Raw genomic sequence first — 21,934 nt, forward strand, 5'->3', positions numbered from 1 at the left:
CCTTGTCCCTTATTCCTCAGCCCCTCTAACGACTTTATTCGTATCTTATGTATTCTCCAGAATTTTTAAGTCAAATATAAGTATATTGGAGTGTATTGTCTTATTTTTTTCCCACCCTTTTTACATAAAAGTTAGCACACTTTAAACACTGCTCTGTATCTTTCTTTTTTTAGTTATTAGTATATCTTGGAGACCACTCCATACAAGTACAGAGAGTCCTTTCTCATTCTTTTTTTTTTAGCTGCATATTATTTCATTGTATGGATTTCTGATAATTTGTTTAGCTAGTCTGCTCTTGATTGACACTTGGGTTATTTCCAATCTTTTGCTATTACAAATGATGTGCAGTGAATACTTTTGGTCACGCGTCATTTCACATGGATGTATGTCTGTCCATAGGACAAATCCCCAGAAATGAAATTGCTAGGTCAAAGAGTAAGTGACTTTGTAGTTCTTTCAGTTATCAAATTTTCCTCTATAACAGTGGTACTAATTTAAACTCCCGTCCATAATGCTTAAGAGTGAGAGTTTCCCACAGTCTTGCCAACAGTGTGTCATTAAACTTGGATTTTTGCTATTCTGGTAGGAGAATATTTGTATCTCACGGTGCTTTTGACTTGCCTTTCTTATTTTGAGAAATATTAATCATCTTTTACTCTGCCCAAGATCTAACAGCATTTCCTTTTCTATGGACAGCCTGTTCATATCCCTTGCCTGTTTTTTTTTCTTTTTGGGTTTTTGTTTTTGTTGTTTTCTTATGTTTTGAGGGAGCTCTTTATATATTAAGCAAACTATCCCTTTGTCTGGGATATGAGACAAATATTTTCTTTCCCTGGGTTGTTTTTGTGTTTTAATTTTGTTTCTGGTGATTTTGTAATGCTGAAAGTTTACTTTTACGTCATTCTTATACACCCATGCCTTTGTTCATGTTCATTCCTCTCCTGGGAGTCCCTTTCCCTTTTCTTCCTTTTCTCTCTGGGGGCCTTCTTCCCATTCTTTTAGGACTGGCTCCTATGTCACCCTCCTCGACCTTCTGTCCTTTCCAGCAGATCTCATCATTCCTCTTGCTGCTGCTTTCGTGCTCTCATGTCTTCGCCTTTGCTTGTCATGTTGCCGTGTTTTTGTTTGTACGTACACTCCTCTTCCACCTAGCTAGAAGCGCCTCGCCTTTCTGGCTTCTGTACCCCCAGCTCCTAGCACATAGCATTTGCTTAATAAATATTTGCCAAATAAATGGATAGAGAAATAATTAGCAGCTGTTACCACCAATGCTCATCCCCACCATGCTCTAGCTGATCATTTATTTCCAGGTGAAGCTTATATGCTGAATATCCTTTTATTGAGAAACAGAAATAGAGAGGAGTGGGAAAGCTTGTCTTTGGCAGTCAAGGATGTGTCTAGATACTTGGCAGCACCCTGTAATGAGGGGTAGACTTCTAGCCCCACAAGCAGAGCTCTCTGAGCCCCATTTATGTTTATCCTTCCATATCAAATCAAAGAAAAGTCAGTAATCAGGCACAGAAAAAATAATTTTTAGAGAAATTTATTTCAGGACCATTGAAGCAGTTCAATCATACTTTTTCATTCATAAATATTTCTATTTAAATAATCCAAGTTTATAATCTCAGCCTCGGTGAAAAGACTTTATATCAGATAGCACACTAGTTCAAAGTAAATTGGTTCCATAGATACTGAAGACTGGGATCATTTCACAGACACTGTTGCTTCTTTCCTTTCCTTGAATTATATTAAATAGATGAACTTACTATTAAATAAATAAATAAATAGGTGGCCAGTTATCAAAAGCTAGGAGTAAAGGACAGAGGGTCTCTTTGAATGTGCAATAGTGTCCGTTAGGCTGGCTTTGAGCAAATGGGAGGGGTAGGTCAGGCCTTCTTAGAAAAAGGGATCTGGTGATTGGCCCTGGGAGGGAAGAGCTAGGGGATCCTCATCACAGGCCTGGCCCTGGGGCACTAGGATAGCCTCAGGCAGCTCCTGGCTGGTGGGCAGGAGACCCTCTTAACACCATTATAAGGAAAGCAACTGGCACCAGTCTAGACAATAAAAAAGTTCAGGCTGCAGCCATGCTCCAAACCCCTTCTATTCCCTTTCTGCCAGCCTTAGGGGTTACTCAGCACATATGGACTTTCTGGGTATGACTCTATTTAGGAAGAGATTTCTTCCATGGTGAAGTCAGTGATATCCTGGCCACCTCTGGTATTTCCCAGGAAGACGGGCATTTCTTCCACTTGAGAAGTGCTGATATACCAGTTGGGGTATTCGGCTGACTCAAATTCCAGCTTGTCTTTGACTTGTAGCTTGTTGAAGACAAATCGCTTTTCCATCCTCCTTTTTGGGTAAAGTTTGGGATCTACTGTCTGAAGCAAAATAGAAATAAGAACTTTCGTGAGGGGACTCTGGTAAAGATGTCCTTTAGATCAGCTAGAGAGGAACTGATAAGCAGACTTCAGGAGCAGAAACCAGACTCCTGAGTTATCTTTGTGACTGACTTTCTGTGTGGTTGTTGAGGGAGTAGAGTTTCTGGGTGGTGCAAATGGTTAAGTGCTCAACTACTAGCTGAAAGGCTGGTGGTTCGAACACACCAAAAGGCTCCTTGGAAGACAGACCTAATGATCTGCTTCTGAAGGGTCACAGACTTGAAAACCCTATGAAGCAGTTCTACTCTGTACATGTGGGATTGCTGTGCATTGGAATTTACTTGATGGCAACTAACAACAACATTGAGGGAACTCTTATTCTTTTCTGAAGCTTAGGCCCAAGTGCTGGGGAGCATAATGTAGGTGGGGTTTAAAAAAAAAAGTAAAAAGCAGGTTAAAACTTCTAGGGCTACCTAGTTTCCAGGGACTTTTGCCATATATTTCTTTATAGCCCTGGCTAAAATGACATCAACTTGGAAACAAATCTTTTGCTGGGAAAGTTGTATGGGGAGAGTGATTTGAGGGATGGAGTGGAGAAGATGGTAGGTGTCCTTTCTCCCTTTAATTGATTAACTTCCCAAAGTATCATCTATCAAATGAGAGCAACCTGAACAATGTACACACCTTCCAATCTTAACATTGTATAATGCATTGGGGAGGTACGATAACAGGACATAATAACATCAGCAAAATGATGTAATTATCTGTAGTGGGAGTGAAAAAAACAAAAAGGAGCCCTGGTGGCTCATGCATTTAACAATTATGTTAAATTTATGTACATTTATATAAATTATCACCTAGACTGGCTCCCAGATTTTCAGGGGAGGAGAAGGAGGTTGCCTTGGAAGTAAGTGATAGAAGGGGGTTCTTTGGAGGACGCCCGAGAAGGACCCTCAGTTTCTGGTACTCACTCACCTCCAGCTGCAGGGTAGGCTTTCCATCATTCATCATACAGGACAGGTACACATTCTTTCCCTTGAGGCCCAAGGCCACAGGTGTCTTCTCTTGACTTATTTCTCCTTGCACAAAGGTCATGGAGAACACGACTGGAGAAAGAAGAGAGGCCTTGTGGTCAGGTACTTAGAGCAGTGCAGGCTGGACCCAACCGCTGAACCCCTATTTCAGGACCAGTACAAGTCAGCATTCTCTGTGGGAAGCCGCACAGTTTCCTCCCGCCTAACAGACAAGATCACTTGGTTTCTCACAGAGAATCCCAGGGCTAGTTGGTTGTTTCAGAGTTTCCTCAAAGAAGGTCTGAGGGCTTCTCAGTGCCTCACAACAGTGACAACGAAGAATTAAGGGAGAGCTATCATTTAATTTTTAAATGTTGACGGAAGAAGGAAGCCATCTGGTCACTGGCCAGTGATGTACACATAGGCATGAGCAGAACAGTTTGATAATGCTGATGCAAGAAAAGAGGTTAAGTTGGGCTCCTGAAAGAAATCAGGTACCAGACCTGTTTCCGGAACACAGAGCAACAAATGGGAAGAACACGTGGGAAGAACTTGGAAGAGGAGAAGCTTAGCTGGGTAAAGTGGCTCTGAAGAGAAACATTCATTTTGGTCTTTCTTAGTCACAACTGCCTCTACCGGAGTCCCTGAGGTCACGCCCACTACTCAGTTCTAAATAAACAGGATTGTTCTTGTTCTGACCATGAGCAGGAAGCCTCCCCCACCCCCTCAACACACAAGTGATGTTGCTCTCCAAGGACAGCAGCCTTAGAAGACAGCAGGCTGCTCCTTTCAGCTGCTCCCTGACCCACACCCTTGCACTCAGGCTTTAGCCTTGAAGAAGGTAGGGTGAGAGGAAGGAAGAAAATGGCACAGTGCCAGGCAGATTCCCAACTAGTAGCTCACCAGACTGAAATATTTCCCAGTTACTGTAGAGAGATGTCAGTTCGTGCTTGTCAGTAAAATTTCCCTACAAGGAGCCATCGGATATTGGGCAGGAAGGATGTTAGAGGCAAGGGGGCAGGTTGGGATAGGGTTGGGTACCTTATCTCTTCACAATTCTAGTTTCAACCCCAACAGCAGGAAAAAGGAACCCACAGGCAATTAGGACATGCCCATCAAATGACCTTATTCAACGGAAAAATTGATATTGTACCACCACTAAGTGATTTGGCTGGACAATGGCCCTGGGTGTGCTTGAGCAGTCTAATTTCTCAGTCATGCATCTTACTGAAAAATAAATGTGCTGAGGGAATCAATCTGGCTTCATTGCTAGGGCAGAAGCAAAATTTTGTATGTTCTTTTTCTGTCAATTAATTTTTACTTATGTTGAAAGTTTGCCTTAATCTCCCACTTTGTTGAAAACGTAGAGAATAAGCAAGCTGCCAGGCGCCCAGGAAGGAAAAGCAAGATGTCCCAAGTTACCTTGTCGGTCTATATCCTGTTCATTGAGGTGAAGGGCCTGTAGCTCATAAGGACCAGAAAGCACCAAGCACTTTTGGTCTATATCCCGGAGTCTGCAGTTCAGGGATAGTACAGCTGCATCACACTCATAAGCATCGTCATAGTTGATGGGTTCTGAAATGTGGAGCATGGCAGCAGGCAATCAGAAGGGCAAGTGTGATAACATGAGGCCACAGAATTTGGCTTCTTGGATGACATCTGAGCAGGTATGGCCATAGTTTGATTATAACACTAGTGGGGAGGGAGTTCAGGGTGGGAGGAAAGAGGTAAGAACACTGGATCTGGCACGATAGGATGTGGGTTCAAGTTTCAGCTCTGTTGCTGCCTGCAGTAGAGCTGCTCATGTAAAATGGTGATGGTAACAAAGTGGCGATGGTAATTGTGAGACTTGCAGAACATAATGCAAGTGAAGCCACACTGAGAATGATGGACTGATTTGCAAACACGAGTAGTTATCAAGGTCATACTTTAAGAACGATTTCATTTAAAAACCCCAAAACTAGTTGCTGTTGAGTCAATTTTGTCTCATGGAATCTCTGGGTAGATTTGAACCACCAGACTTTTGGTTAGCAGCAAGTACGTTAACCAAACCCACTGCTGTCCAGTCAATTCCGACTCATAGAGATCCCATAGGGTTTCTAAGACTGTGAATCTTTATGGAAGCAGACTACCACATCTTTCTCCTGTGGAGCTGCTGGTGGTTTTGAACCACCAACCCTTCGATTAGCAGTCAAACGCTTTAACAACTGTGCCATCAGGGCTCCTTTTGTGCCACCCAAACAAACAAAAAAAAATTCCAAACCCGTTGCCATGGAGGCGATTCTGACTCATAGAGACCCTATAGGACAGAGTAGAGCTGCTGGTGCGGCTGGTGGATTCCAACAACCAACCGAACTGCCAACCTTTTAGTTAACAGCTGAAAGCTTATCCGTTATGCCACCAGGGCTCCATTTTCAACTAAGAGATAATTAATTTGGTTTCTAGGCTTCTCTGTTCCACTCTTATCTTTTAAGGGCTTCAGCTTCCAGGGAGTTTAATTGACTATTGAGTTATTGACTGCAAGAAGGAAATAACTGGAAGGCCTACTGCCTCCTCTCAGCTCTCATTAAGTACCTTCTTCAAAGATGAAGGAAAAGAGGTTGGTCAGGAAGGACTGTGAGCAGGGAACCAGGATCGTCTTCAGCTTCTCCACTGCCACAATGACCGATACGACCTGCTTGAAACTCTTGTTGAAGTGTTGCTGGGAGATCTGAAGCCGGATGCCCCCATCTCCTGGAGAGCAGAGGTCCAGGTCTTGGAAGCAGCACTGTGGAGAAACCAAGGGAGTGAATGCATTAAGGTGGTCAGACCAGGAAACTACTGTTTTGACAACAGAGAAGTGTAAGGGGCCTTAGAGATAATCAACCTTCCAAAGAGATAATCTCTCATCTCTCTGTAGCCCAGAGAGGATAAGTGGATTACGGAAGGGCATGTGGCAAGTCAGAGGCAGGCTCAAAGCCAGAATGTGGGCTTTCTGATGTCTTGTATGATATTCTTTTAGAATAATCCTATTTCTATATTGCCTTTTTTATACATGCCACAGCTACACCATGAACTGTTTTATACGGTTTATAACATCTTGCATCTCTAATACTCTAACCTGATGCAAGAAGGATTCTAGGCTCTCAGAGATCACCTAGGTCATGCTCCTTATTTTTCACGTGTGGCCCAAAGGCATGAAGTGACTTGTCCAAGGTTAAACAGCCAGTTAGTGGTTTTCTTTCAACTCTCAATTCATCTTTTTGTTTATGTCATTTACATCTTATTGTCATAAGCCCCACCCCAGGTAACAAAAAACTATCCCACCCTTAGAGTAGACACATGATAATTTTTAAGGTCATTTTCTCTGAGTTACAGAGTTTGACTCAGTGATTAGTGTAGGCTGAATCCGTTTCCTAAAAGGAGAATCAAATTTGCTTTGAAGTCTTGTGGTCCTGGCTGTCTTCCTAATATGAGGCAGCAAACATTGTCACAACTGTGACTTTTCCCTCTTCCCTCCCCATCACGACCACTGTCAGTGAGTGACTACGGTGGTGTGGGGAGCTGGGTGTGACCAAGTCAACATGCATTGCTGCCTGCACCTGTCACACTGGAAGAGGTAAAAATCATTCCATCATGAAAAACTACAGGAGCATGTTAGCCCCAGACACTTTGAGCTTTTGCTGTCAGAGCCCCTTCATGGATTGGGAGCTATCTCCATAATCTCACCTTCATCTGTTTGGGGCCATCAGGCTCAAAGAACAGGTCGTCTTCATTGTCGCTGTAATAAAAACAGAAGCATTGCTGAGCTGTGTCTCCTAAATTGGTTTATTTTTCCTCCCCTGTAGTCTCCACTGTTAGTAGAAAACTGCAAAGAGCATGAAACTCAAATCTACCTGAAGGCTTCTGGCAAGTTCCATGGTGATATGCATGGAACAGTCTACTGTTGTATGCTTAACGTATCACCATGGAAAAAGGCAAGTACCCCTGGGTGCTCCGTTTTGGATCCTGAGATAAAACCTCCAGCTTAGTGGAGTCTGTTAAAATCTGAATTTACCGTCTCAACTGAGCCAAACTTTGCAAAGGGGTCCCCTGTATCATCATCCATATGGAATCCCTTTTTCCTGTTTGCTGTATGTAGGAAGCGCCTGCAGCACAACATCTGGGAGGCCTAGGGTCCCAAGACTGCATTTAAGTGGGAAATCAGTCTTCAAACCAGGTTAACATGGAACCCTGCTTGCCATTGAAAGAGGCAGTTTGAGGGACAAATCTAGCCTCCAAGCACAGCTAACACTACTCTTGAAAGGGGGGAATCCCGCTCTTGTTATTGGTCTCGGTCTTCCCACTGACCTGTAGTAATTCCTCACATCTCCGAAGAGTTCAGGAACTGCTGCCATGCTGATTCAGAAACCTATGTAAAGAGAAGAGAAAGAGTGGCCAATTGTGGTTGCCAGTCCCCATGAGGTTTATCTTCACATTCGAGTTTCTCTCAGCATCTAGTATGTGGCAGGTATGCAAAGAAGCAATGTTTGAATGAATGAGTGAATGCATGGAAGAGCGATTCTTTGAGTCTAGAGGAAAGCATTTGTTAGTCTAAACTCAAACCAGGAGTGTATTCGTTAGAAGCTGCCTGAGACTTGGAGCAGAGGCCTTGACATTTGTCTCTCAGGTATCAGCTGCTAGATAAGCAGAATTCATTCTCAGAATATTTCACAGATCATAGCATTACAGTACATCTGGCATTTCTGCAAACAAAACAAAACAAAACAAAACAAAACAAAACAAAAAACCCCAGCTCTCAGGCAGAGAGAGAGAGAGAGACCAACCGACTGCCCAACCGGCCCCCTTAGGACAGTTACCAGTAAGAGTTAAAATCACTATACCTGAGCAACGCAGAGAGAATCCTGGAGTGGCCTCTTGTGCCTCTAAGAGATTTGCTGTCTGACAATTTCTCCCTCGCTGTTTTATTGCCTCTAAAAGCAGAAGTGGATTGCTGAGAAATTTCCCTTTTGGTCAACTGATTTCACAACCAACTGAAAATAAAAGATTGGTGGAAACGTCTAGTGGAGGGGGCTGGTAAATTGAAATAATCCTCTAATACTTGGAAGGGCAAGTGCTTGCAAGTTATGACACATTTTACAAATGTGTCATCATGCAAATTAACACTACTTTTCTGACAACTATTATGCAGATGATGTCAATATTAAAATACTGGGTTTTCTTAGGTTAGACGAATGTTTTAATTTGAGGTCCCTGGGACAAAATGGAGAAGACACAGATAAACACATTCATGTGAGCACGCTCCCTCTCTCACATGTATCCCTCTCCAAATGGGAAGTATGGGAATCTTCCCACCTGGAGAGAGATAAACAGGTCTAAAGAAGTGACAGTGACCCTCCCAGTCTGGATTCAGGGTGCTGTTCCTACCTCTGCAGATCCTGGTAACTGCAGGAGCCTCTGGGGAGACATTGGACCTCCCTTGGAAGAGGCTGGAAACACACAGTTCAGCAGGGATGCTGGAGGGCCTGGGGATCCTTGGAGATAGGCTCGTTTAACCATTAAGACCAGGCACAAGTAACCATGGCCAATCTCATATCGAAACTATAACAGTGTTTGAGAACACTGAAACCATGTGGATTTAAGCAGAGTTTAAGTCTGGATTTTGAAAAAGTTGTGAATAAGTCATGCTTCCATGACCAGAATCCCTTTTTAACATGCAGAGGAGACATTCTGCCTAAAAAGAACTTTTCTGTTAACTGTGTAAAGTGAAGTATCATTTTTATAAGAATATTGGGTAGAGACTATATTTCTTGGCAACTTCAAGAGTTACCAGACTCTGTTTAATCCAGAGACCAGCAGAGTGCCTGCCCCAGGTGGGCCCTCACATTTGTAAAGTGAACTAGTGACCAGGCCACAATCAGTGCATGGAGCCAGGAAAGGGGCTTTGTGGAGGTGCTTTGGCATACCTATATTATAGCTCTGCACTGAAGCCTTGCTCACTTTTTGGTTTCCCCAGGAGGCTATGAATTCTTTAGAGCTGGGCCTAGCATAGGGCCTCAGATGTATTCCAATAAAGGTTTCCTGCCTGAATGAGCAGAATTTGACAGTCTTTTCATTCAAAAACATTGGCTTAATGAGCATTTACAATGTTCCTACTGTGTGCCAGGTAGTGTGCTCATCCTATATTGTCCAAGGGAGAAAGATCCTGAATTTGACAGGTGAGAGCATTCCAGGCACAAGGGAAATAGGTTCTACTGTGGGGCAAGGATAGCCCGGAGAGCTCGTGCACCAAGCAGCCTTTGATTTTTAATTTGGCCTCCCAGTACCTTGATATTAGGAAGGCATATACAAGAATTCCATCTTTGGCAAGTTGTATGTTCCACAGGGAATCTAAAACCTGAGTCCTGTTTAATGCATCAGTTTCTTGTGATCCCAGAGCAACCTGTTGTACCTTGGTAAGCAATAGTCACTTCCTAACTCAGAGCCTTGGTAAAATTGGATGCCTAGTCCTGGAAAGTTGTTTTATGATGATCTTCCCAAGGCTTTCTCACCCTGGAGGCCCTGTCTGGGTGGCCTGGTGGAATTCTCTGCTTTGCCTCCACAGGATTCACTCTGCAAATTAGCCACTGGTTCCCAAGCCTCATTAGAGGAACTGCCACCTTCCTCAGAGTTTTTGTGCTGAGGCCAGTGAGGCCCGGTGACTTGGTGGCTCTGTAGTCTCTCCTGAAAGGGGACACAGAGATGCCTTCAGCTCATTGGTATGATTAGAAGCTGAGGGAAGGAGGATAAATTCCAGTGACAGGAAAGAAGGTATGCAAGGGACCCAAAGATTAGCACTGAGTTAATACTTTCTGTTTTGGGACTTGGGATAGGTCAGGAACCTTGAGTTACCTTCGCTTCCCCATCTTCTAATTGCAGTGTTCCAGGGCCTCAGAATCTTCTAGCTGAAAGGAGCCCTAATGCATGTCTGGTGGAATATATTGTTGTTGTTGTTGTTAGGTGCTGTAGAGTCAGTTCCAACTCATAGCGACACTATGAGCCACAGAACAAAACACTGCCCAGTCCTGTGCCATGCTCACAAGCATTATTATGCTTGAGCCCATTGTTGCAGCCACTGTGTCAGCCATCTTGTTCAGGGTCTTCCTCTTTTCCGCTGACCCTGTACTCTGCCAAGCATGATGTCCTTCTCTAGGGACTGATCCCTCCTGACAACATGTCCAAAGTATGTAAGATGCAGTCTCACCATCCTTGCTTCTAGGGAATACTCTGGTTGTGCTTCTTCCAAGACAGGTTTGTTCATTCTTTTGGCAGTCCATGGTATATTCAATGTTCTTCACCAACACCACAATTCAAAGGCATCAATTCTTCATTGTCCAGCTTTCTCACGCATATGAGGGGATTGAAAACACCATGGCTTGGGTCAGGCGCACCTTAGTCTTCAAGGTGACATCTTTGCTTTTCAACACTTTAAGAGGCCTTTTGCAACAGATTTGCCCAATGTGATGTGTCTTTTGATTTCTTGACTGCTGCTTCCGTGGGTGCTGATGGAGGATGCAAGTAAAATGAAATCCTTGACAATTTCAGTCTTTTCTCCATTTATCATGATGTTGCTTATTGGTCCATTTCTGAAGATTTTTGTTTTCTTCATGTTGAGGTATAATCCATATTGAAGGCTGTGGTCTTTGATCTTCATCAGTAAGTGCTTCGAGTCCTCTCCAGTTTCAGCAAGCAAAGTTGTGTCATCTGCACATCACGGGTTGTTAATGAGTCTTCCTCTAATCCTGATGCCCCATTCTTCTTCATATAGTCCACCTTCTCGGATTATTTGCTCCGCATACAGATTGAGTGGGTATGGTGAAAGGATACAACCCTGACACACCTTTTCTGACTTTAAACCATACAGTATCCCCTTGTTCTGTCCCAAAAACTGCATCTTGATCTATGTACAGGTTCCTCATGAGCACAATTGAGTGTTCTGTCAGTTAGTTGTGCTGTGGGGGCTTGTGTGTTGCTATGATGCTGGAAGCTATGCCTCCAGTATTTAGATACCAGCAGGGTCACCCATGGCGGGCAGGTTTCAGCTGAGCTTCCAGACTAAGACAGCCTAGGAAGGAGGACCTGGCAGTCTACTTCTGAAAAGAATAAGCCAGAGAAAACCTTATGAATAGCAGCAGTGGAATATAGTGGGATCATATATACAAAGACATAAATCACTATTTGAATGTGAATAGCAGATGAAGAAACTAAGACCAGAAGAGGTGAAGTGACTTGTCCAATGTCACAACGTGGTTGAAGTGGCACTAGTATGCAGGTTGCATGAGTCCTAATTCTTTCTGCTCGAGGGAAATTTTGGAGCCGTGGGGCAATGCCCCTTGACGTAACAGTCTTTATAGTTCTGCCACGTCTCATCCTAGCCCTGTAGCCCAGACACAAAACCTGGTCACCCTCCAGATCCATTTCAGGAAGTGAAACCACTGTGTCAAACAAACGGGTTGCACAATATGTGTATCAAATCCTGTCTTCCCAAGGAGGCTACGCAGGCTGCAGAACTTCCTCCCGATATCCAGCAAGTGGAAAAAGATCTCACTATAGAAATAGTAGAACTGGGGGAGGAGGCAGAGGAGTGATGATGTAGGAGAGAGCGGTGTAGACCCAAGGAAGCAGACCAGGCAGAAGTGGGGAGCTGGCAATACCAAGATGTTATGGGGAGCACAACTTTTGGGGACTTCTTTAGCTCTTGAGTCACTCAAGGTCTTCTCTGCTACAAGTTCTATACCCTGGCAGTTCATTCCTCCATGACAGGAGGTTGGTACATTTTGAGAGCTGCAAGTACCTTGGTACCACTGTATGTCTGACTTCCAGCCTCTCTTATCAAGGCTACACTCACCCCAATGGTCTTCAATCATTTTGAACAAGAAGTGAAGCAGAATAATCATGGATTCATTCTTAAATTATAGTGTGTAAATGTAAAAATGCCTGCTCTTTGCAATGGGCCTGTTCCTTCCTTGTTCACCTTCTTGGTTAGAACCCAAAACAACTAAAACCTGTTGCCATTGTGTTGATTCTGACTCATAGTGGCCCTGTAGGACAGAGTACAATTGCCTCATAGGGTTTCCAAGAAGAAGCTGGTGGATTTGAACTTCCGACCTTTTTGGTTAGCAGCCGTAGCACGCCATAGCTCTTAACAACTGTGCCACCAGGGCTCCAGAACAGAACTAAACAATGGCTGTCCTCACCATTTTCTTTAAACCATATCTCATTCTGGACTTCCTAACATTGTTCTTTTATTATTATTATTTTAATTTTTTGTGCTTTAGGTAAAGTTTATGGCACAAATTATTTTCTTATTCAAAAATTTATACACAAATTGTGTTGTGACATTGGTTGTAATCCCTGCAATGTGTCAGCACTCTCCACCTTTCCCTTTCCACTCCAGGTTCCCCATGTCCATTCATCTAGTTTTCTTGTCCCTTCCTGCCTTCTCATCTTTGCTTTTGGGCAGACGTTGCCCATTTGGGCTAGTATACTTGATTGAACTAAGAAGCACATTCCTCAAGTGTGTTATCGCTTGTTTCATAGGCCTGTCTAATCTCTGGCTGAAAGGTAGACTTTGGGAGTGGGTTCAGTTTTGAGTTAGCAGGGTGTTTGGGGACCATAGTCTTCAGGATCCTTCCAGTCTCTGGCAGACCAGTAAATTCTTTCTGAATTTGAATTTTTTTCTACATTTTTTTCCTGCTCTGTCTGGGACCCTCTGTTGTGGTCCCTGTCAGAGTGGTGGGTGGTGGTAGCTGGGCACCATCTAGTTGTTTTGGGCTCACGCTGGTGGAGGCTGTGATTCATGTGGTCCGTTAGTCCTTTGGACTAATATTTTCCTTGTGTCTTTGGTTTTCTTCATTATCCTTGGCTCTAGGACTGGGTGGGACCAATAGATGAATATTAGATGGCTGCTTGCAAGCTTTTAAAATCCCAGACACTACTCACCAAAGTAGGATATAGAACATTTTCTTTATGAACTATATTACACCAATTGACTTAGATGTCCCCTGAGACCATAGTCCCCAGCTCTTTGCCCCAGTAACTTGGTCCCTCAGGTGTTTGGATGCTTCTAGGAAGCTTTTATGACTTTGTCTTTGTCAAGTTGTGCTGACCTCCCTGTGTTGTGTGTTGTCTTTCCCTTCACCGAGGTTAACACTTGTCTGCTATCTAGTTAGTAATTTCCCCTTCATAACCATTAAAGATTTTTTTTTTCCCTGTGTGTAAACTTTTTCTTGGGTTTTTATAATAGTGGTTTCATACAATATTTGTTCTTTTATGATTGCGTAATGCCCTTCATATTCATCTATGTTGTGAGATGTTTTGGGGATTCTTCATTGTTCTTATTGTTGTGTAGTATTCCATTGTGTGTGTGTACCATAATTTGTTTACTCATGGCATCTGTTCATGGGCACTTAGGTTGTTTCCATCTTTTTGATATTGTGAATAATGCTGCATATGTCTATTCACGTGATGGCTGTTATTTCTCTAGGCCTAACGTTGTTCTTAGGAGCCTGTCACTGCCTTCCATCATTTTCATGGATACTTCTGGTACCTGCATCTGAAGGTAGCATGTCCTGTGTAGCCATGCCTGTCTCTCTGTGGATACTTTTCTCCTTTTCTTTCTGCCTTTGGGATTGTTTGGGCAGTTCAATTTTCAGTTTTTAGACTTTCACATTTTCCTGTTAGGGTGTCATCATCTTTGAGCCTGTACTCCCTCTGGGGCTTAAGTACTGAGGGAAAGGAGAGGCCAACTCCAGGGGACACTCTATTCTCCTTCCTGGTCCAGAACGAACAGGGCTTAGATATATGAGCAGGTAGGTGGGTCTGGTGAGGCTAAAAAGTCTAGGTATGTGGCCCTCAGTGGCTTCTTCCTGCCAGTTGAGTCATTATTCCATCTTTGAGAGGTCAGTGGAACCCTGTATCTTCCTTTGGATCCAGCAGAAAGAGCCCCTGGTTGGGTAAGGTAGATGCCAGGGCTTTCCTCCTCTATAGCTTTTCTCACACATAATGGGTATGAGAGAGCAAGCCACTTATACCAGGGGTCTGGAAACTTTTTCTGTAAATGGTCAGATAGTAAATGTTTTAGGCTTCACAGGCCATATCATCTATGTTGCAACTTCTCAGTTCTCCTGTTGTTGTGGGAAAGCAATCATAGCCAATACCCAGTTGAATAGGTGCAGATGGATTTGGCTTGCAGGTTGTAATTTGCAGGTCCCCAGCCTTATACTGTATACCATTTCTCTTAGATAAAAATTTAGAAACAATACTGAAAAAAAACAAAAAAACAAAAAAACTGCTGTTTATTGAGCACCTGTAAAGTGCCAGGTACTTTTTTCTTGTTATCTTTTTTAGTTTTAGTTTTGACAAAAACCGTTAAGGTAGATAGTATTGGCCCATTTCACCTATGAGGAAACTAAGGCTGAGAGAAGTAACTTATGTAAATTCACACAGCTAATAAATGCTGGAACCAGGATTCAAACATGGGTTAGTTGGATGCAACCAGGTCCTTCTTTCTTGCTTTTAATTGTTACAAGCATTTATTGCATCACTTTTGTCCACCTAGGGACCCCTTTCTCAAGGTTCCAATGATTCTCTAAACTACATTGCTTGGCAGGTTCACATGTCTTGACAGCTATGCTCCTAAATGTTTCCACATTGTCCTTTTAGGATTTGGATACGGTGTTTGCCCTTGTCTTTTCTCCTTTCCCCTCCTGGTTGTGGCATGCTGTGAGAATTTGCTTCTTTTCCTTCTCTCGGGGTAGCACTGGGACTTTCCAAGCCAGAGTTCTTAGTGATCTCTCTTCCCCTTTTCTAAGTTTCTTCCTTATTCCTCTTTACTTTCTCACCTGCAACTGGCAGCTACATGGCTGGATTTCCTTTCCATTTTCCTCAAGGCGCTGTTATAGCGCTGTCAAAAAAATCCTCCTGGTTTTCTATCCTTAGACTCATAAGCTTTTTTTTTTTTTAAGATACTAAAAGAACTTCACACTTAAAATCAAAGGATAATGTCTGTTGTGCCTACCTTCCACTACCCGGTTATTAAGTAATCCGAGGTGATTTGGCTATTTCCTTCCAGGGCTTTGTTAATTTCACTTCTTGGGACACTTCCCCTTGCTGGCTGGAATTGAGTTTTCTATTTTCTGGGAGAGGAAGTTCTCAGCAAGGCCAGTAAAGATTTGTTGGGTGCATTTGTACAGACCTAAGACTCAGGTTCTAAGTGGTTGATCTCCCACAACTACTTAGAAGTATGGAAAGAAGAAGTCTGGTTGGGTAAAGGTACCGTACAAATTCTGGCAAAACATCAATATGCATGGATAGACATTCCAGAATTTTTCAACCTCTGATTTGAGGTTTCTTTCCCTCCGTGATATTAAAAAAAACCCAGTACCGTCGAGTCGATTCCGACTCATAGCGACCCTATAGAACAGAGTAGAGCTGCCCCCATGGAGTTTCCAAGGAGCGCCTGGAGGATTTGAACTGCCGACCATTTGGTTAGCAGCCGTAGTTGCAAAAATCTGCCAACACCTCATATGAGGCTGTCATACAAGATCCATTTTTCAAAATAGGTTTTCACAAGTAGTGATGTTTGGTATGATAATCCCAGAAAGGGTTTATCAAAGTTAACTTATGATGCCAGCAAGTGAAAAGTTATATGGTAGAACTAGTAGTGATTTAAAAATATCCTTCTTAGGCTAATTTTCAAAGTTTAAAATAATACAAAAGTATTTAAAGTAAAAAACAAAAGTCATTCATTCTCCTGCCCCACTACCCTCTCTTACTGTGTAAGCCATTCAACCAGGAAGTATTTTCCCAGTCACTGTCACCCCAACAACTCACCCATCCATCCATTCATCACCTACCAGCGGTTCTTCAAACAGGTCATTCTTGAGTGTTTACTGAATGCCTGGGATCTGTAGATTTTCTCCAAAGCTACTGCTACGTTCAAGCCCTCATCCCTTCTCTTGGCCATTTAAATCATCTTCTAATTGATAAGCTTGCTGCCAGTGTAAGCTTCATCCATCCATTTTCCACACTACAGTCACAATGGTCTCTAAAGAGTAAGTCTGCTGGCATCAAGACCTTGATCAGAACCCATTAATGGTTCTCTGCTCCCTTTGCAGACAAGCCTAAGCTGTGGTGCCCTGCTCCTCTCCAACCCTACGCATCAGCCTTTCCAAACTCTGTACACTGCCTTGAATGCAATCTTTTTTCCAGCTTCTGTGCTTTTGCACACCTGTTCTTTCTGTTTGGAACCTTCTTCCCCTCTTTGTAGTTTGGCCAACTCCCAGTCCTTCGAGACTCAGCTATACTTCACCTCGTCAATGACAAGTCCCCTCCCCTACTTCTCAAGCTGGGTGGGTGGGCATCCGTCCTCTGTGCATGTTGAGTCCCTAACACCCTCTGCAAACCTCCATCCTTTTGTCTTGTTTGCTGTTAGTGCACCTGCTGCAGGCTGCGGTTATCTCTCACCTCTGCCTGGCACATGGCAGTGCTCTGTGGATGTTGGTGAACAAACAATTGAAAACCAGGAGTGATCACAGCTTCCACTTTGGGCTCCCTTCCTCTGAGAGGAAAGTGTTTCCTTGGAAAAGAATGTCTTCTGATTAAAACAGAGATTCATCAGAAGCACAATGCCCACATCCAAATGAACTCCTCAGTAAACAGCCCTGTCTGTCTTCAAAGAAAATTGGGTACAGAGTCTAAGATGGCAGATGTGGAGCTAGCCAAACCCCCAAAGACTCCCAGAATGGGGAGGTTCTTATGGACTTGATCGAGGGCATTGTTCTCTTGGAAAACAGGAAGAGAGGTGTAGTCCCTGCCACAAAGGCACGGCTGACATCTTGCTTTCCTGGCTTGAGTCTGAGTGGTGTCTACCCGCTCTCCTGGTGCTTCCGAGCCCTTTATAAAGTGCTCAGGGACAGGGAGGTTATTGGAGCTGACACTATAACCAGGAAGAAGCGATTCCCTTGTCCTGTGCCTCATCAGAAATACCTGTGGGAGGTAAATACCTGGAGAAACACTGGCGTTTCTACCATACAGCAATTTAGAGATGTTTCCTGAGGGCTTTCCAGCATTTAGAAATTCCATAAAGATGCAAGTCAGAGATGATGGTGTGTCAGAGAAAGCAGCTTTGGCATGGTTTCAATTATTCACTCACTCACTTATTCATTCATTCAACACATTAGGCTCTCAGTTTGAGGTGTGTGTGTGGGTGTACATGGAGAATGGGGAACAGTGCTTCACTAGACATGGCAACTGTCTTCAAGGAGTTTTTGCAAATACCCACAATTTAAGACTGAATACAGCAAAGGACTGCGGCAGATGTGGAGCTCTGGTGGTGCTAACCAAATATTGGCAGTTCAAATCCACCAAGCTGCTCCTTGGAAACCATATGGGGCAATTCTACTCTGACCTATAAGGTCACTACGAGTCAGAATCAACTTGACGGCAACAAGTAACGAATGGCAGGAGTAGGAGTCCCTGGGTTGTGTTGGGCTACTAACCAAAACCCTTGTGGTTCAGGCCTATCCAGAGGTGCCTTGGAAGAAAGGCCTGGTGACCTGATTCTGAAAGTGCACAGCCATAAAAATCCTACAGAGCAGTTATACTCTGACACATGTGGAGTCACCATGAATTATCATTGACTTGACAGCAACTAGTTTGGTATTTTTGGTGCCAGGTATATAAACCTGCTGCCAGGGGAGAGGTCACCTGCCCCTGCCCCAGCTCCTCCCTGTACTTGCTGACATGGTCCTTCCTCCCCAAATACTTGTGGACATGGCCAGGACAGAGAAGGGAGGGAAATGTGGTTCTGGAAAATTGTGGGCCCTTGTTTGAGGGGTCATTTACAGTAAGTCAGAGCTAGAGCCTGAGAGTCAGGAAAGATGTGAGGCCGGGCCCCACCTTACGCTGAAGAAGGGACTGTGAGAAAGAGTTCGCTGGCCTTGGCAGCCTGGACTGGTAGGTGGAGTCCTCATGAGATATCATCAAAATTTGAAAACAAAGGTGATTCTGCTAGTCCCTTGTCACTCTCCAGACTGGGACCCTGCAAGGAAGGAGAATTCTACTGTCAGTCATCCTGGGGAGTGGACACGCTGGGGGAAGCAAGGCCCTGATGGGGCTGGAGGTAACTTTCTCTATTAGGCCTCCTGGCAGCCAGGGCAGCAACTCTGAGCCTTGGACCTGCCTGGAGCCCTCCCTGGGGAGTGAGCGCGGAGGAGGTGGGAGTGAGCTGCTCCCTGCCACACTGAGAGTCTCCATGCTGGCAGAGGGGGTGGGCCTGGGCTGTGGGCCAGGCATGGCAGTTTTCCTTCCTGTCTCTCGTCCTCAAACCTTCAGGAAAGCCTTATTGAAGGCAGGAGGGTGGTCTCAGAGATTTAGATTTGCTATGGTGCTGAAACCTGTTCAGCATCATAGCAACACACAAGCCTCCACTGAGAGGTGGGTAGTGGCTGTGCCTGAGGCTCATTGGCAAAGAATCTAACCTGGCCTCCCACAGGGGAGTGAGAATCCTACCACTGGCGGTGATTAAAGATGGTTGATGGAGACTTAGGAAGCTAGCCATCTCCTTGCAAGTCTCCACTCTCTAACTACTGTGTTAGGTTTTCTCATTGTCCCCCAAACAATGGAAACCCTGGGAAATGTTTCAGAGTCATTTGGTTCAGTGCCTTTGGACAGGAGAATCAGACCCCTGTGACCTGCCCAGCAGATTGTGCTGATCTCGCTGATTGGGCAACGTCCCGCCCTCTCTCACTTCCGCGTGGGAGTTCCATCTGAAATGGCTTGTTCTGTCAAGAGAATGACCTTCCCCAACAGACAGTCCTGCTCCACAGGGGCTTAAAGGCAACTGAGACTTCCTGATCCCCACTTGGATTGAGCCCTGAGGCCGGTTTATAGCAGAGGGAAACAGCAGCAAGAGGGGCCCCTGGACTTCCCAGGGTGGTGCACCAGCTCAGACAGGTGTCAGACTCCACTGCAGGTGCCCACCTTCTGGCTAGAGCACTTCCCCCACACTGCTGAGTGCTCATTTGGAAGGATGTCGCGGTGCCCCTCCCTGCTCTTGAGGAAACCCAGGCCTCTGAAATTCCCGAATCAGCCCAGGGTCTTCTGTCTTCAGCAGACCTTGCTCAGCTCTGTCTTTAGGAGTTGGGCCTCTGCCTGATTGTCTTTTATTAATGGCTTCATTGACGGGGTACAAGTGGAGTCGGGGGGCAAAAGGGAATAAGCCCTCAGTGTTTTCTCTGAACTCATATAATCCTTACTGGCTTAGCATTGATTGATTGTCAGATCACTTAGCTCTTGTATGAGCCTGTAGACAACTGGATCTCCAGGAATTAGCCAGGCTTTGTGAAACCCAGCAAGTTCCTCGACTCCCTCTTTCCAAAGGTTGATTTTATAGAAGCCTCTATTTTAAAGTGTCAGGGATTCAGCTGAAAATCACTGTGCCAGGGCAGGAAAATTTGCTCCTACTTCTTTTAAGTTCCAGTTAGAAAGGGAACAATTCTAAACATGCAAACAAACCCATCACCTCAATACCCAGTGAAAACCTTTTGACTTAGTCTTCCCCAGCCAAGAAGCCTCCTTGTCATTAAGGAAGGGGTTCCTTACCCTCCCTTCCAGACTGTAAGCTCCCCCGGGGCAGCCCAAAATTGTCCATCTCTACTTCTCCTGTGACACCTTGCCTGTGGTAAGCACTAAACAAACGGGCTGAATTATCACTGAATGAAGGATTCCAGGGGACACTTGAGGGAAGGTGAGAAAGACCAGCAGAGGAATCACATACAGTTTTGCCCTTCTCACCATGTCCCCGGAAGTTACTCAACTTCCCAGCCCAGTGTCCTCATATTTACCATGAGGACAGGGGTACTTAACTCTCAGAGTTGTTTTGAAAATAAACAGGGTGATATATGTGAAAGCGCCTAACACAGGGACAGACCCACAGTTGATGCACACGAAATGTGTTTGCCTCCCTTCCTCCTCCTTTCTTCCCCTCCCAATGACAGTGGCCTCATTTCCACTGCTGCCATTGAATCTCTGAGTTAGTGGTAATCCAACAGGAATTCCCGGTTGGGTGTGCATGTGTACAGATGAAGACTGGAAGGTCTTTCCTGGTAGCATTTACCGATAAAGAGCCTGGGACTGCAGTGAGGATGTGGAATCCTGTTGGAGTTTTTTTCATTGGTTCACTGAGGCCTTTCTCCCATTGGGTTTAGCACACAGGGGCCTGCTGAATTTCCCAGCATCCGTAACAGCTTATCATCACCCATTCTTAAACATTGTAAAAAAAACCAGTTGCCATCAAGTAGATTTCAGTTGACAATGACCTCACTTGTCAGAATAGAACTGTGCTCCACAGGCTTTTCAATAGCAGATTTTTTAAAAAGCAGACTGCCTGGCCTTTCTTCTGAGAGCTTCTGGGTGGACTTGAACCAGCAACCTTTTTTAAAATTTTTTTTACTCTCACACAAAAGCTTATGTACACCTTACTACATATTCCCAATTGCTCTCCCCCAATGAGACAGCCCATTTCCTTCCTCTACTCTCTCTTCGTGCCCATTTCTCCAGCTTCTAACCCCCTCTACCCTCTTATCTCCACTCCAGACAGGAGATGCCAACATAGTCTCAAGTGTCCACCTGATCCAAGAAGCTCACTCCTCACCAGCATCCCTCTCCAACCCATTATCCAGTCCAATCCCTGTCTGAAGAGTTAACTTTGGGAATGGTTCCTGTTGTGGGCCAACAGAAGGTCTGGCGGCCATGACCACTGGGGTCCTTCTAGTCTCAGTCAGACCCTTAAGTCTGGTCTTTTTATGAGAATTTGGGGTCTGCATCCCACTGCTCTCCTGCTCCCTCAGGGATTCTCTCTTGTGTTCCCTGTCAGGGCAGTCATTGGTTGTAGCCAGGCACCATCTAGTTCTTTTGGTCTCAGGATGATGTAGTCTCTGGTTCATGTGGCCCTTTCTGTCTCTTGGGCTCGTAATTACCTTGTGCCCTCAGTGTTCTTCATTCTCCTTTGGTCCAGGTGGGTTGAGACCAAGTGATGCATCTTAGATGGCTTCTTGCTAACGTTTAAGACCCCAGATGCCACTCTCCAAAGTGGGATGCAGAATGTTTTCTTAACAGATTTTATTATGCCAATTGACTTAGATGTCCCCTGAAACCATGGTCCCCAAACTCCCGCCCTTGCTACGCTGGCCTTTGAAGCATTCAGTTTATTCAGGAAACTTCTTGCTTTTGGTTTAGTCCAGTTGTACTGACCTTGCCTGTATTGTGTGCTGTCTTTCCCTAAAGTGGTTCTTATCTACTATCTAATTAGTGAATACCCCTCTCCCACCCTCTCTCCCTTCCCCCTGTCATAACCATCAAAGAATATTTCCTTCTCTGTTTAAACTATTTCTCGAGTTCTTATAATAGCGGTCTTTGTCCTTTTGCAACTGACTAATTTCACTAAGCATAATGCCTTCCAGGTTCCTCCATGTTATGAAATGTTTCACAGATTCATCACTGTTCTTCATCGATGTGTAGCAT

The 21,934-nt window shown here is 44.4% G+C and overlaps 1 protein-coding gene across 1 annotated transcript; it reads right to left on the bottom strand.

Annotated features, from left to right (window-relative positions):
- Positions 1-1,527: 1,527 nt before the first annotated feature.
- Positions 1,528-8,319, bottom strand: IL1B (interleukin 1 beta). Its single transcript, XM_049857431.1, has 7 exons — positions 8,254-8,319; positions 7,721-7,781; positions 7,100-7,151; positions 5,966-6,158; positions 4,814-4,966; positions 3,354-3,484; positions 1,528-2,378 (listed from the first exon to the last, which is right to left on the bottom strand). Exons 2-7 carry the CDS (start codon positions 7,765-7,767, stop codon positions 2,166-2,168), a joined length of 789 nt encoding a protein of 262 aa, XP_049713388.1. The 5' UTR covers positions 7,768-7,781; positions 8,254-8,319; the 3' UTR covers positions 1,528-2,165.
- Between the last annotated feature and the right edge of the window lie 13,615 nt (positions 8,320-21,934).

This window comes from Elephas maximus, chromosome 17 (genome assembly GCF_024166365.1).
Source record: "Elephas maximus indicus isolate mEleMax1 chromosome 17, mEleMax1 primary haplotype, whole genome shotgun sequence".
In the NCBI taxonomy this organism is placed as follows: Eukaryota; Metazoa; Chordata; class Mammalia; order Proboscidea; family Elephantidae; genus Elephas; species Elephas maximus.